At 37.2% G+C, this 17,447-nt stretch overlaps 1 protein-coding gene across 1 annotated transcript in view; it reads right to left on the minus strand.

Moving 5' to 3' along the window:
• The window catches only part of LOC107190029 (probable Ras GTPase-activating protein), a 20,073-nt gene extending 10,686 nt beyond the window's left edge, over positions 1–9,387 (minus strand). The window contains exons 1-4 of the mRNA XM_015578745.1: positions 9,313–9,387; positions 3,137–3,420; positions 1,768–2,054; positions 509–841 (exon numbers count right to left, since the gene is read on the minus strand). Coding sequence (XP_015434231.1) covers positions 509–841; positions 1,768–2,054; positions 3,137–3,420; positions 9,313–9,387 — 979 coding nt within the window. The remainder of the gene's footprint in view (positions 1–508; positions 842–1,767; positions 2,055–3,136; positions 3,421–9,312) is intronic.
• Positions 9,388–17,447: the final 8,060 nt, after the last annotated feature.

Raw genomic sequence — 17,447 nt, forward strand, 5'->3', positions numbered from 1 at the left:
ATACAGTTTAATATTTTATTTTTATATAATTTTTTTTTATATTAAAAAAAATTCTGTGCAACTAGGGTTTTTATTTTCTTTAAAATCGTGTGCCTCGAAGAGTTAACGAGTGGATCTCGTTTTAGGGGAAAGACACATTGGCGTTGTGGAGGCTCACGAATTTGCCATTTTGAATGAGAAAGTATCTATTAAAAACGATAGTATTGTTAGGAAAATTGAAAACATGTTCTAGACAATAGAATATGTTATGTAAGTTGAATTTGGCACAAGTCTTGGGATTAGGAGATTTAAATGGATTAGGTATTCATCTTTGATGACAAGCGTAAACTAGCAGGTGTTTATTATAGGGTATAGAAAAACTGGGTCTGTATGAAGTACTACATAATATAAATTACTCTTCATCTCGAATTTATAACTGTAACCTTATGATGACAGTGTTATTAATTACTAATAAAAAACAGGCACAGAAAAAAAGAAAAATAGCACTTAAATGCATTATCTAACTCACCTATTCTGTGTATATCCATCATAACCAAATCAGCGAGAAATTGTGGCGCTTTCTTTTCCCGTTGCATGACCGCCACCAAAGCTGTGGCGATGTCCTCTTTCGCTTTCACGCCAATCACCGGCTCTAGTTTCTCGCACAGTGACTTGTAATCGGACTTCAAGTACTCCAGGAACTCCTGGTACACCTGAACAGGTAGTATGTCCACAGACTGGAAGCGGCATTTCACCCTTAACGCCGGTGGTTCCTTTAAAGGACCTTTGTCACCGACAACCGGGTACCACTTCTCGGTCAGATAACGCGACGTTACGTTGTGCACGGGTATGCTGACCGAACCTGAAATCAGATATGGAAATGTTTCGTAATTGATCGTACACAGTTGTGTAGTACAACTTTATAGTCCACGATCTACGTTAACCCTCTACAGACTCCTCTCGATTATTGTCCCCATCCCTGGTCCACGCCGAGACAATAATCTTGTATTTTGTAAATTTGTTTTTTTGCCCGAACCTCGGCAACAAAAGCGGCGGAGCAACAAAGTATGCGCTTGACAGGTTCCACCCCCCCCCCCACTCCACCTTCAGTGGTGGGGATGTCGCGCGGACAATAATCGTGTAGAACAGGCAAGACGATAATCGAGAGGAGTCTGTATAATGCCATGTAACTTTGAAGTCACACACACACATAGAGTGAGTCACAGGAGTATTCGTACCATCGCAATTCTTGAATTCGAATAATTAATATTCTATAACAATGTACATTTTTAAACGGTTATCAATAAAGATATACATATTGTGCAATAACTAAGTTTTTGAATGATGTTCAGAAATCCGTAGTTTATCTATTACCTATTCCTGAATTTTAAAATGATATCAGTAGTGTGACACATAATTTCAGCAAACGTCAGCCTCCCCTGAACAAAGTCCCAGCAATTAATACATTCATCTAAATAATATAAAAAATTATCAATCACACTGACTTATCGTTTATGTGTACACGATATCTTAACACTGACGAACCGCTAGTTTCGCGTGTAACCTTTACCAACGACCGGCTGTTTTTGTCAAGAATCAACAAAATATGGTTTTTCTTATATATGCAAAAATATTCAATAACTTTGAATATCTGAAAATTATCAGTTGATATTCACATGATGCCACTGTGGCGTCATCGGTCGTAATAATGTTAATCCTACAGTAAATATGTCCATTAAAAGTAAATTAAAAAGTAATTTGAGAATATCGTGCGCAGAATTATCTTACCGATTAATACATTCTTGTCCCTCTTCTTCTTTCGGTCAGCCTCCCTGTACAAGTTCACTTGTATGGTGTTTACAGACGGCAAATGATGGAAGTCAAAGTGTTCGCCCCAAAAGCAAAGGTCGGCCTTTAATTTCGCGGTGGTCCTTGCGTACAGGGTGCTGTCCAGACAGACCTCGCAAAAGTATCGTTTCTTCGCTGGCACACCCTTTGCCTCGAGCAGCCAGATCTGCAGGGAATTGTCCGTTCGTCTCGTCTGCTCCGCGTCTGGTTGTACGGATTTCCTTAAACTGGGTGTGAAGCACAAAATTAGCGTTTAAGGCCTTAAAAATTAGCTGACAGCAGGGGGTAATTAGGGAAATCCAGTTGGTGGTGAGCTGATGAGCAAACCACGGTCTGACAATTATTTACTTGCTGTTCAGAATAAAAAAATTCAATAAATTGACAATTTTTAAATGACTAAATTAGATTTTTTGAGATCGCCTGTATGGATTATGTATTGGCTTTTTCAATTTTGGAGCAGCACCACAGAAAAAGGTTGCTTATCATTGTACTAGAATATAAATTAAGCAAATATTAGATGACTAGATTACTCAGCTATGCAAACTTAATATTTATAATATCATCATTCCCGAAAGTTTTCAAGTTTCAATAAAGATTCATGAATGTTTGCTTGAGTTATGGTTTCATGACGAGGAAAAAGTCTTTCGAGAAATTCTACGTATCTTCTAATAAAATCAATCTGATGTTGACAGAAAAATATTCATGAAAGATAGAGTATAACATAATACAATAAGAAACATATAATAAATTAACCCCAAAATGACAGTGTGATAGAAATAGAAACACATTCGTCTCCGATAGTTCTAATGTTACTAAAAACGCAACAAATTTTCCAAACAACCCAATCAAATCCTCGCGTAGGCAGGTTCTAGGTGTCATCATCAAAACCTATTACAATAATATCTCGATGAGTGCGACGTACTCGGGTCCACTTCGAAGCATTCATGGCAAAGCGTGAAGGTTTTTAGCTCCTCAAAAATTAAGTTTTTTTTCCCGAAGCCAAACCTCTGCTTAATTTCTGCATACTCTGTTTCGATTGGTTCCACAGAGGTACCCCTCCAGTGATGGGAATAACGCTGTCGCTCGTGTCGCATTCACCGAGGAATCACTGTAATTCCTTTCCAACCACAATATCATCTATCGCCAGTCGGTCAAACAGAGAAAAAAAAAATCTCTGCTTGTCACTCATAACCGGAATAACACAAGGATCCCGTCGGCTCAGCATGGACTCCAGAGAATTCTCGTTCGTCCAGTGGTGACGGCGCCGGCGAAGAAGAAGAAGAAGAAACAGAGGGGAAACGGTACCAACCTGTGTAACCACTGGTCCCGTTCATGAGCGGTCCTGCAACTGAAATACTTGGGCCCGCCGGTGCTGGGCGTGACCTGGAAGCAGTGAGGTCTGCCGAGCAGGCTCGGATGCAGCGGTGTCACGGCCGCTAGGTCCATCGAGGTCACCGCCTGTCCGCAGAGAAGGGACTCGTGTGAACGGCAACCCCGAAGACCGGCGCCACGTTGCTTCTGTCGCTCGAGCTTCGTCACGCTCTTCGTCCTCTTCAGCGGGTTCGAGCGGAACGACCTCTTCGAGAAGAAATTCTGCGAACGGAAAGTAAACGGGTTGTCTTGAGAAATGCGTGCCGCGAACGAAATTGGGTTTTCGCGTGGACTGTTTTCGGTATTAATCGGACGTTTTCGTATAAATAAAACGGGTTCTAGAACAGTTAAACGGTGCTGGAGTTGACGGGGGATGCTAAACCGGGGAGAGAATTGTATTGGGTTGATGTGTGAGTAATAGGAATTCTCCAAGTGATATTTTTGTATTATTGTCACCACAATTTTCCAAGAGATTGTATGTTATAGTGGTATATTATACAGTATATAATGGAAAATGTAGGTAGTTGACATATTTGACAATACAGATGGTTGATTAAATAAATTGTTTTCATGTTTATATAAAAAATTTTTTTTTCATGCGAACAGAAATTTTCAGTGTTTATGCATCAACCCAATATATTGTTTTCCATTCGATACTCTGGACGGATATGTACTAGGTGTGTCAATAAAGTTTCGAGAATAATTTATTTAACCCTAGATTATTAAAGTATTACTATTAATCATTCGTACTAATTGCGACTGAAAGAAAACGCGTAATATTTTAGAAAAATATTTTGATCGAGGTAGAAGCTTACGTTGTAAGTATTAATGATAGCCAGAATTAAAAACAATGAAAAATTAAGACAGTAATAAATCAAATTTGATTAGGACCTACGAGATTCAAGTAGGTTACAAGAATTACTACCTTGGAAAATGTAGGTTTATACGTTCCAGTTTCACGAAGAAAATGTGACTTGAACGTTGTTGGAAATTTTTATAGCAACTCGCCGGACAATCAATATGCTAGAGTGTTCGATAACGCATATTATTGACTATAAATTATTATTGGCGATGAAATTTGAGAGTAAGTTATAACATAGAAGACACTACAATTCAGCACGTAAATAAGATTACATATTTTTAAATACAAGAGGACGTGGAGAAATCAAGGCGCGGCTTAAGCAATCGGAGAACCGGACTTTATCACCAACAAAAATAATTAAAACGTTAACGCTGCCATGGTAGCAGCAGTTCGTGAAGATCTCAACTATCAGAAGACTACGGTAGCAAAAAGTAGGTTAGATATTCGGTCAGAGAAAATATATACGAATCACAGAAAGTATGAAACTTTCGATAGTCCAATGTCGCAGCCTCGTTCGGTATTGAGTTTTCGAAGCTGGTCGTGTCGCATAAGAGTTTTACGATCATGGAAATCGATTCTAAAGTTCTTTCGCGCGTGAAACAAATATGAAAGAAACGGAAAATTGTTGTTTGAAACAGAACAGGGGGAAGGCTGTTTGAAACGAAAAGTGTAATGTTTCTTGAGAACTCTGGCAATTCCTGTTAAGAAGCATTTCTAACAACCAAAATACGGATATTTGTGCAATTTCATTTATATGGATTACTTTATACAAATAAAAATATTCTTTGTACTAAAAATAAAATAAAAACTCCACTGATCGAGGATAATCGTTTTGTTTCGCCGTTGTATACACCTGCATGTACGAAATTCAGAACTTCAGTAAAGTCTAATTAAATTTCTTTTTTCAATATTCATGCACTGAGATGGTTAATATTCGTCGAACATCCGATTTTGTAAATTATTGTGACAATTTTTAAAGGGAATTTCTATACAGTCCGAACTATTATTATCAGTAATGCCAGTGTAACCAGGAGCTCTTAAATTTTCTATTTTCAAATACAAAAAAAAAAGAGTAATCTAAGCATTGTCAATTTTAAAATATTATATAGTGTCTAACGTGTAATTAAAAAATCTTACGACGATAATTACCCGTAGCAACTACTGCAATTTGCAGGGAATCTCGAAGTAATGCTTTAAAACACAAGCGCACACCGTTAAAACATGTTAAATCCACAAAAAAGTTCAATTTTCAACGTTTTCCTTTTTACACAAGAACCAATTTCTGTCCTAGAATCGTCACCGAAAGTCACTTCACTACGTTGACCCACATTTTTCTGGTAAAAACGTACAGAAAAATGGTTAAAATAAATGATATTACGACACACCAGTAATAGTCACATTCTTTTATGGAAAACCTAATCGAATAACTGTTACACAGAAAAAGTTCACCGTTTGGATCGAGTTGAGAAACGAGTCGTTTACAAATGATCGCACGAACTAAGCCGACGAAGAAACCGGTAGCAAAAGTTGCCAGTGCCGCGAGTGAAAATCATCGACTGACTCCCGAAGCGACATCGAGAATCCTTCCTGACATTGCTCAGGTGAAAGGTATTCCGCTGTGATACTGGGAGGCTCCTACCACGTGTATTGTATCCGGAGCAATCGCCGTACGTTGTTGCCCGAATGATTCTTGCCGCTTAGGTCGTATGCCGTCTAGTTACTGCCGGCAAGAATCATTGGAGCATGGTGTAATACTTGCAACGTAACACACATTCTCTGCGTTATATGAGTTCTTCATATTTTTGATATTGTAAGAATATCAGAAATTAATATTGTCATAAAAATATTGATACTATTCAGTGACAATCTTCAGTGCAAATATTTATTGCATTACCTACTCTGAAATGTACGTACTACGCACAATTTTCATAATAATATGATTGATAAAATGATTCGTATCCAACCTATTTTGGACGAAGATAGTGAGCTACACATTTTTTTCAATAGATATCTGTTTTAATTAATTTTTCTAGCATTAATAATAACAGATATATAGGTGATAACGTGTTTTAATATTCGAGTGACACAATATTTTTAGAGCTGTAACTGTACTTTTGGAAAACATTGCTATACATTTATTATTTTCTTCAGGATATTTAAAACGAGGATATAATTAAATTGTTCAGTTCAGAAATTATTTATATTTTGTATACCGCGTTCATTACTTGGTCTTTAAGTACGGTTAATAACTGTCAATCTGTTAGATAATTTCGCAGTTTGAAATCGAAATTATTTGACATAAATTGATATTTCATCTACCTTTAACTGAAACGGACGAAAGTATGTCATCGTGCATTCAGTGTGACAAAAATGACTTTGTTTATGCAAATAATCGACCTTCAATAATTAGTAAGATTAAAATAATCGACCTTTAATAATTAGTAAGATTAAAATAATCTATCTTAGCCTGAAGTAATAAGTTATATTATATACATTCTCTTATAAAAGGCTACTAAATAATTTTGATGAGTAGTTCACTTACAACTTCCACGAAATTCATTCCAGTTAATTTCCAATGAGGCGTGTACTTAATAATTTACACTATCCCGAATACACTCGTAAAACATTCTGTCGCGAACCATAGTTGGTCCAATTTCATTCTGAATTTACGTGTACTATATGGTAATTCATAGAGATTTAAATTGCAAATATCTCCTATAGGGCAAAGAAAGTGTTACGGTGGCTAGCCAGTTACCGTTTTTGTTCGCCGCAGATTTTTCAACAAGATCGCCGAAACGATCTCGAACGTTAAATCGTCCGTTCCACTTTCCTCGACTTTTGAACGCGTTTTGTGTGCCCCTCTCGGGGTTATCGGATAAAGACCACTTGGCTATGCGCCAGCGAAACTCGGAAAGAGTCCAAAGTGTTTTGCGTGTTCCCGGAAATGCACTTGGCAATGCGATGGGACCGGAAAGTTCATCGAGTTTACGTCAGAATCAGCACAGGACAATTAACACTAGAATTACCAGCGTATAATGTATGCTAAATTGTATATTAATATATATATTAATATGGAAATATAATATATTAGGATGTTAACTAAGTTCTGCAGATCGTTCATAAGTGGTGTTAAGGTAATACTCTAATTATATAATAATAATATTCTATTATCTGTATACATTTTATAAGATAGTATGGTGTAATATAAAATGTATAATAACGTAAAAGTGAACCTAAATCACGAGAAAAGCATTTCTATGATTCCAGTAATCAATCATTTGACAGGTTTGGTGGTTCTATTGTTAACACGGATTTATGAAAGATTTGTCTGCAAAGTATCAAATGATTTTTTAGTGTAAAATTATTTGTATGATTCAGCTCATGTAAGCTTAAGAAGAAACTACGTAATAATATTTAAATGATTGCAAATGTGACTCTTCAGAAATTTAATACTCCTTTGTATAATTTAAAGGTGCCACTGGTGATTACCATGGTATTCACATATTCATAAAAATACTTTCAGTAGGCAATAAATGTTATGAGGGATATCATAATTTAATTGAAAATTATAACAAAAACCCATTTCCAATGAATCTTTATAAACGTACAAACCGACGATGAGTATTAGTGATTATATAGTATGAAAACATGACAGTAAATCATATATTTATAATTTTATTACTCGTTGAACTGCAAGTTTAATCGCATAAAGAATACTTTCGAGTAATATATTATCACCTAACGGTTCTACTGCTTTTCTTTATCTGTCAGAAATACTATCCCAAATACAGTAATTAATTGTTCCCACGGACAAGATTACGAAAAACTGCAATTTATCCCAGATGTTGCAGATATCCTTTCGTTTTCTCCTGTTCGTGCATATGAAATATTTCTTGTCCTTTCTCTGGAAGGCCGTTTCGATTTTGCCACGAAATGACAGTATCGCAATCATACCGTTTCGTAAGTAATAATTCATGGAAATTACAGGGTAGCAGGGAAACGTGCCCAGTGACCATGAGATTTCACGGCGTTTTTTATTTTGAAAGATAAGCCGAAGAAATGATGGTATGCGAAAGAGTATCAAGCATGTGATTTCGTGTCTAAGCATTCTTTTCGTGCAATTGTACGTTTCGTTATTTCTTACGTTTGCGACTTATGCTGGTGGAAAATATGGGTTTCTATGACTGCGAATTCTATGAATCTTTTTATCGAATTGTTTCAAGCTACGGCAGTTTCGCCATTGATCGGCGATACTATGCAAATTATTATTTTATTGATTCTGCAATCTGTAGATTATGGATTTTATGCGTATATGCAAGTATGTAAAACACAATGAGACCGAAACTTTTAAGAGAATTAAAAAAGGTTTTAGACTGCTGTTAACTACATAATAAATAGATTTTCAATTTTTTGTTATTGAAATTTTTATAGAATGATCTTCGAAATTATGGATATGTATAAGTATCTACAGTTCAGTTATGAATTATATAGTATAGAAATGTTTTTAAACAATGGATACTTGAATAAAATTAACTGTATCGAATAACTGACTTGGTAAATAACTTTTTGATGCTTTTTAATACGTCATTCTATTTAATATGGACGAGGAATATTTATTTTCACGAATAATTAGATTCGTGTAAGACATTTGAATAATCATATGCAAATTTTTTGGATAATGAATTATTTAGCGTTTTGTCGTTTAGAAGGAAATTATAACTGAAAGTACATCAATAATGAATAATTATAACCTGCAACATTTCCATAAAATATATAAATCCATGATTTTTCTACTTGGAAACCTTGAAAAAAGCTCTTCAGCAAAGTAAGGAAATTCCTCTTTAATAACAGCTTCTATAATTTGCCCATACGAGATTATATTAAATTTAATGAAATTTCTATAATCGTTAATTCTATAATTTGTTCATCCGAGTTTTTATACAATTTAATTAAACATTTACTTAATTTGAAACCTGAAAACTCCTCAACAGACTGAAGAGATTCCTATTCAACAACAGCTTTTATAATTGGTCCATACAAGATTACATTCGCGCAAACATCCGCAATCTGCTCGTAACAGTATCGACTTCCTCGACCTGCCACAAAACAAGCGCCGCTCCAACTACGTAAAACAACAAAAGCAACAAGTCGGGACCGTAATGTTCAATTATGCAGAACGCTATTCATCCGTACGGCCCTTATCCACTCCGCGGTACGTACTAAAATCCCGCCTCCCCTACGCACACATTTACCCTGGCAGTGAAGTAGTTGATGATCATGCTGACAACCTTGTCCTCCTCGTTCTCCTCCATCGGTTTCACGCACATTTTTCTCCTGGTCATGCGAACTGTACCACCACGTGAGAATGCAAGCACAGAGAGCCCAGATGTGTTCCCGCGGTCCACGAATTCCACGACGGAAAAAGAATAGTCTCCCCAGTCACTCTGCGATCTTCAACCAGATCCCGGTGAATGCAAAACGCAGACTCTCTCTCTTAAGTCTCATCTTTTGTTTTCGATCTCTTTGCGACCCACTGGGGATGCACGCACTCTGGATATGATTAAACTTGGATGAAAGCCCGCAGGTTCAATACAATCGTTTTCTCGACATAAACAACAGATTTATCGGACGGCTGAGTCACGATCGCTTATGGTCCTCGTGTTCAGGGTCCTAGAAAATTGTGGAAACGCGATCGTTCATGGTTTTTATCGTCGTTCGCTGAATTTATATAGTCACTCGGTCGCGGTTTCACCGATTTACGCCTCGATCTTCGCTGAAGGTATCCAGTTGCTTGGTGTACCGTTTTCTCTGCGCTTCGTCGGTTTCACCTTTTCTTTTGTCTACGTTTCGTCGGTTTCACCTTTTCTTTTCTTTACGTTTCGTCGGGTACGTCTATCTTTTTCTCTACCTTTTCGTCTGTTTCACCTTTTCTTTTCTTTACGTTTCGTCTGTTTCACCTATCCTTTTGTCTACCTTTTCGTCTGTATTACCTATTCTTTTCACTACTCTTCAACAATTCCTCTTCTCTCTGAATTCTATCAGTTTCACCTTATTTATTCTCCACGTTTCATCGATTTCACCTTTTCGACTGATTTTTGAACTAATTTGCATCCTCGGAAGTCTGTAAAGTCTCTCGTGTCTTCACACCGAAGATTCGTTATCTTCATCAAAAATTCTATCAAGTATAATCGACAGACAATTTCTGACGGTGTATCAATGGTTTTTTCGCACGTGGAGATTCACACGGTTTGTTGTAGGCGAGCACGTCCGCCCGGTTAAAAGTGTCCCTCGTCGCTAAACTCGCGGCACAAACACACGGAGCAGACGTTATCGTAACACGTGCGAGCGTGATAAGCTCGACCAATGCCAGGATGCATTCTAATCAGCGAACTGCGTCACCGGTTTCTGTGGCTGGAAAGCACGCTGCGATAATGTCGCAGCTTTCCCCGAGGATTCTCAGCTGCTGGCTGGGAATTTACTGGACATCGGAATCGATCGCCAGTTTGTTAAAGTTCGAAACACCTCGAAACGGAATGACTGAACTTCGGACGAACACCTGTGCTTGATAGATTTTATTAACTATCCAGCGTCAGATATGATCTCTAAACTGTTATTTTTCGATTTTCTTTTTTATATTGAATTTCCTGAAAGTTCCTTCAGTATCATTCATATTTGTTGCCACAAACTTTATTATTAAATCAAGTTGAACAAATATTATGGAATGTTAAGAAGCAATATTTTGTTAAACGTCGATATTTTCGTCGAGTTTTTAGTCGAACTTCCAATAAATACTGTGCTTTATCTAACAATACTTTTTTAACAAATCTTATTTGATGTCAGTTACAACAAATTAAATCAATTGGTACTTAATATTTTGTTGGGCAATTCAATCTATGACACTCCGTTAAACACTCGTATTTCACTCGATAATAATTATCTCGATAAATACTTTCAAACCGTCGTCCATCAATTAAGTACTAGAAAGTCTGGTGGAACACTGATTATTTAAAATTCTTCCACGCAGTTTCAACAGTCTGAACAAACGTTCAAATATCACTTTAACAAACTATCACAGTTAGCTTCGTTATTTTTCTCCCACGTTCTAACAGTCAACATGTAACAATTAACCTCGAACCAAAAACATACACAATTTCACATATATATATATCGGTAGATCAATTCGCAACGATGATTGCCTCCGTCAAACCTGCGATTAACGGTCGACTATCGCTAAAATTTCGAAAATTTTCGATCACTGCACACGAGTGTCTCGCGAACCGAGAAGAAACTGACGAACTATGGTTCCCAGTTTCCGGCGACCAGCCATCGGGAATCGTTCCGAGCGTTCTGTCGAGCACAATAGCCCCGAAGGGATTTCTATTCACACGCGGAAGCACGAGCCAGAAATTCCAGCGGGCCCGGCTCAGGTATCCCTTCGAGGGCCCCGAAAACGGGATCCACGGGTCCCAGGCATAACCCCCAGGTATACAGAACTCCTTGCACGCCTCTTTTTCCCTTCGGGACCGACCGAGGGGATTTAAATCGACAGGCTATTTAAACGATCTCCCGCCACTTCTGCGTAGATCGTTCGAGATATTATGCTTCCCTGATTCGGCGGTTCCTCTCTCTACCATCTTCTTACAGCGTCTCTATTTTTGTTCTATATTTACGTCGTCATTTTTAATCTACGATATTAATTTTTTATTTATATTTATCGAGTTTCTTGAATAGTCTCTTCGAGTGCCAGTATATAATTAACGACGTATTTTCGAACTTTTATTTCGGTTCTCATCGAAGTAGGAAAATATGGAACGCTTTTTTATTCAAAACTACCGGTTTCGTTAAACACTTATTTCTTTTGAAGATCCAGTAACGTTCGACGCACTCCCGATTTTCAAAAACAGAAACAGAAGTAAAATTTGTTAAACTTCAGAATCGTTGGAATATAAAATTTGCAAGAATTAACGTATTTTTTTGATTTCATAATTAACGAACACAGTATTTACACCAAATGTTTACAAGAACATCACAATATGTCAGTCTATTCAATTATTCACCACAGTACTGATTGAATTCACTGTCAAATGTCTTAATGTTTCGACAGTCCGTCGACGAAGAAATTTTCCACGGTAGTGATGCACGATTTGTAAATGCTATTGCCAAAACCAACGACGATTGTTCACCGTGACGGACGAATTGCGTTGCAACTGATGGCTGAAGGAAGCCGCGGAAACGCAAGACGGTATGTGTATTTTCAGCAAGCGTTTGCTCGTCGGTTTTCGTCGATTGCGGGGCCGTCGACCCTCGGTGGCAATCCGAGGTTCTTTGATGCTCCTTTATTTGGCCACGAGTCAGTTGTATTTACCAGCGTCTGCTCGTTGATAAATTATTGCTCCCGCCGTCACTCGACGAAACGGAATCGAGCTGCAGAAATTTTCGAAACACCGTCCCCTTTGAATTACCCTTAAAGTTTGCTCCAATTAAATCAGAAAATTGATTTCCAGTCACATCGAAATCAATCCAGTTTCTCAATCTGAAATTCCACTTCATAAGACTTGAGACATTTCCATTGGTTCATTCTATTACTGTAATTTAATACTGGCCAAAGTCCTCGAAAAGTGTCTTCGTTTGTCAAAATTCTCCAGACAAATAATCACCATAATATTAAAAACAAAGTAAAATTTCGGGACAATGATCACTACACGATTCACTGAACTGTTCGTGAATTTTAAGAATGCTTCGCGTCAACGATTTTGAAATGAATTTTCTTGATATTCAAAAAATTGGAAGAGAAAGAATTTGCATCTTCGGTTAATCCTCGAGTGTTTTTTAAACCGATCACAATTATCACCGAATGAGAGACGATAGTCGATGTTTGGATTCAATTAATCGACGAGCGAGGAAGTCGCATGGTTTCGTCCCGAGACGGTTATTTCTGCGTCGTGGATCGTAAGATCTCGCGAGAGCAGATGATTTCGCGGCAAAATCTCGTCGTCGACTGGCGCAGATGTTGCTCATCCGCGTAGCCGAAGTCAAGGGATCCTTGGGGCGCACCTTTGTGCCACGACCAAAAACCCTGCCCCTGCACATTCAGGTGAGGCAAAACGGGTCACCCCTTGGCCCTCCTCTCAGCCCCTCCCGGTCGTCGGGTGGCACTGGTAAGATCGGACAAAAACGTCTTCGAAGGGGGTTCTCAAATCACGTCGCACGAGTTTCCAAAGCGACGCAGCTGCGTATCCTGGCTGTAACGAATGTGCTATTCGCAGATGCGGAAATCTTCGACGAGACGCACTGTTTACCTCATCCATTATGTTTATCTTGTGTTCGACTCGTTTTTCGTCGCCCTGTTTTTTGTAGAACGTGGCGAATGTGTGGTTTTTTTTGGTGTATGAGAACTTAATAATTCTGGACCATTTTACTGAATGAGAAAACGGAGAATATGGCAATGTCGCGATCTACTTTAGTTTTATTTGATTTAGTGTATTTTAATTAGTATCTAGATAACCTGTGAGTAATGTCGTCAACGTTAGTTTAGAGTAAAAGGAAATTAAACATTTGATTTTTTTAGGAAAGTGTGTTTCATCGACAAAGTATGTAGGGACGAGATCGAGTATGAAGAATAAGATGCTACTGCCACCTGATGATGTAAATAAGAAACTGGTAAAATTCAGATTTTAAATTGTAATGTAGATTCTGTCGGCTGTTATAGTAACGTTATTACTTTTTTGTAAATATAAGTATTGGTTCAATATAAAACATTCAATAGTAAAATACGTGTCAGCTATTAATTAACCCTCCGTAGGCAAACATATTTTTTTACACTCATAGGCAAACTGGATCGTTTATGTCGAAACTTAATTGTTTTACTGTTTTAGGCTTGATAAAATCTGGAAAAATTATCAAAGTCCCCATTACATTATAGATACAATCAATGGAAATAAAAATTTGGATAAAAGTCCAGGAAAAATGAAAATTCGCTTGGGTCGACAACGACCCACATTTCTTCTGGAGAAGACTAATTAAACAGTTCTAATAACTTATTAATAAAAAAGTTCAGAAGTTCATATAATTTAATTATTATTAATATACACGTACCCTATAAGTACAAGCTTTAATTTAATGTACGAATGGCAAACTCTTTTTTATAGGCAATTTTACTTTCTAATAATTGCAGCAACTACGAATGTATTCAACATCTTTAACTGAAGAAACTATACACAAAAATAGTAACAGCATCGAGGAAAGCATACGGAACAAAAACATGTAAATTTAAATGGCTGGTGTTTAACCCTCGTTTAATTATCTTTTCTACTGCAGAAATTTGTAAATTAATTAAACACATTTTTCCATAATTTGATTATAATTCAGGACCAACTTAATTCAAAGAATGATATACAAGGCAACAATTTATCTAACAATGCACGAGAACAATTTTCATTAAAAAAAACCACGAGGAAAATCAATAAGGTCTTCCAGTTTTTTGTCAGACCTTAACCCCCGGAGACGTAATCTTTTTTTACGTGCTCGATCTTTTTTACCGGGCCAAGGATTTCGTAAACAATTCCCGTGATAGCGTGGCGCACTTTATCCGGATCGATCCGTGAAGAAGTCGTCGGAGTATATACCGCTCGAAAACCAGTTCGTTCTCTCCTTTGTTTTCCTGAAGGAGTCGACTAACTCTTCGTCGATAGAGAGTAAAAGTACCTTCTTCTATTCAGGTACTCTTTCGTCAGCAACTATTCACGCCGCGATCGCCGAATTTCTTTCGAAATACAGGACCGTACCTTGACACCTTTGCAACCTATGACGCAGTTCACTATTGAGGAGCTCAGAGGAAAAGTGGAACAAATGATAAAAAGTAATCATAGAATCTCACTAATTAATTACTTCATAAGCTTCGTATTACATATCTATAAAACAAATTAAGGAATTTATGTGATGAAATATTAATTATTACAAATAATGTAGACTCTAAAATCTTCCATTGGGCTCCTCAATTGCATTAGGTAATTGCAGACAAAATGGCCGATAGCAGCTTTGAGATTAATTTTATGGATGAAAATGATTAACATGACTCGTGTTTTTGTTGCAAAATTATACAGTATATTATATTATTTTCAATATGCTATCTATCATTGCAATAAAATTAATTATGTGAAATGTTAAAGTTAGTTAAGATAGATCATGAATCTAAGTTAAATCATACAATTTTCTCCACATACACGGAAAGACGAACACTTTAAGCCATGTTCGTAATTAAACTTCATAAAGATTCATTTACGTTTCTGTTCAACAACGACTGCAAAGAATTAACAAGTACTTAATTACCATTCCGAAGAAGAATTAGAAAACTGGGAAAAGCAGAAGATGACCGTGGCTGCAGAAATTAACTCAAGTTCTAGTCGTTTGGAATAAAATGTGAAAACTTTATAGTACAAATTCCCTGTAGCAGCTTCAACTTTCTGAATCTACTTGACCGTCTAGATTAAATCCTCGAAATGTTATTCCTAAGTATAATTATCGCGTCGTAAAAACGGCCACGAGGGACATTCTCTTATTTCGCGTTTATTATCATTCCCCGGTGTCCTGGCCCGTAATTAACAGCTTTTTAATTGCCCGGTGCGACAATAACTTGCAACCAGCGGGCAATTGAATCGAAAATGTATTACAGAAACAGAGACGAAGTCAGTGTTTTCCTTGGTGGCCATTATTTCCACGTGTTTTCGCGGTGGTTCGCGTATTATCTTTTGTCAAGTTTCCAACGGACCCATAAACGTCGAGAATTTTTATTTAAAAAAAATTATTTTATTTAATGTAAATTGTTAAATCCAGTCAGCGAAAGTAACGCCGCATGAAATTTCCCGATGATCGTTTGGAGAATTTGTGCTCTTCTCGGTTTAATTTACCACGGTTTCGTTGTGGATTTAAGGCTGGCTGGATTTCAGATTGTGTCGCGGCCGCGAGTTTACCGGGAATCTCGCGTTTAAACGGATTTTATGGAGTAGGTACCGTGCAACAGGATCGGGTCGAGAGATATTTAAATACCGTTTTCGTTTTCGTTCTGTTATGGAAACATGGAAATTCTAATTTTATTGTGGCTCTCTTGGGTTATCTTTATCGATCAACGCGAGACGGTACCGAACTCGACAATGTACGGGGAAGGCTACTTGATGTGATCAGCTTGTTTTAAATCAATATTGAATCAGTTGGAAGTTATAGTATAATTTGAAATGGAGTTGGAATATTTCTTTTTTCTTTATAATATGGAATATCAATGACTTTCATGGAGTAGAAGTTCCGCGACGATTAAGATATTTATAGTGAATCTGTAAATATTCCTTTTAATTGTAAAAATTTACAACTGTTGGTCTGTAAATGACGTGTAAATGTGTGATTTCGTTTGTATCGAGTACTCCAATATAAAATGATTAACATCGAAAAGACCGGCAGAACATTATTAAAAAATTTCATATAACAATATCGAACTGATCATCAAAAAACTGCGAATGTTCACTCACGCATTATAATTATAACAGATATTAATTACCAAAGCAGAATGACACAAATACTCTAACCGAATTTGATAAAATTTTTAATTTCTACTAACTCTAACAAAATTCTAGATAGAACAAGTAAATTCCTACTTACTTAACCCTTAATTACAGACGACTCTCAGACATGAATAATCCGACTAACTCCGTAACACTTTTAATAACCAACTGAGTGTTATTTTTCGTTATCGTTTCGGAAATAGTGTGTCACGTACTGTCAATTCAAGACATTAAAAGAAAAATTCAAATTCCCCTCTGAGACGAGTGGTCTTTAATTAAGGGTTAAATGGGTCGAAGAAAACTAAAATTTATACAGACATCTGTTGATCTGATTATCAGCCATAGCAAAAGACACATTCTACCAGCTGATGTTTTCCAAAACCGTAATGTTTGTTCAACGTTCAGACTACAAGCATCGAAGAATGTTCCTGAGTGAAGGAAAAGGAAATGCATACGTGGTGTTCGATAGAAGAAACCGACGCACAGAACACCTGCAGCGTGCATAGTCACGGCCTAGAAAGCAATCTGTGCGTGAGATTTGAGAACACCTGCGGACACTGGATCGATATTTTCCATACTGCGACGTGCACGACCACTTTTCCATCCAGTATGGGGGGGACGGAAGCGTGTTGGTTTACTCAACAAAATCGAAGCGAAGGGCAAAGGTGACGTCGCTGCAAAAAGGAGAGCTTTTTTCCTCGGGATAGGCGAGGGATGAAATGGCGAGACCTGTCGCGTAAAAATGTTCCTAGCTCCGATGGAGCTATAATTTGATCATATCGATCGTGTAGATGCGATAGTGTTTATATTCACAAGTGAATGGTTTTTTTTTCTTG

The sequence above is a fragment of the Dufourea novaeangliae genome, unplaced genomic scaffold, assembly GCF_001272555.1.
Source record: "Dufourea novaeangliae isolate 0120121106 unplaced genomic scaffold, ASM127255v1 scaffold172, whole genome shotgun sequence".
NCBI lineage: Eukaryota > Metazoa > Arthropoda > Insecta > Hymenoptera > Halictidae > Dufourea > Dufourea novaeangliae.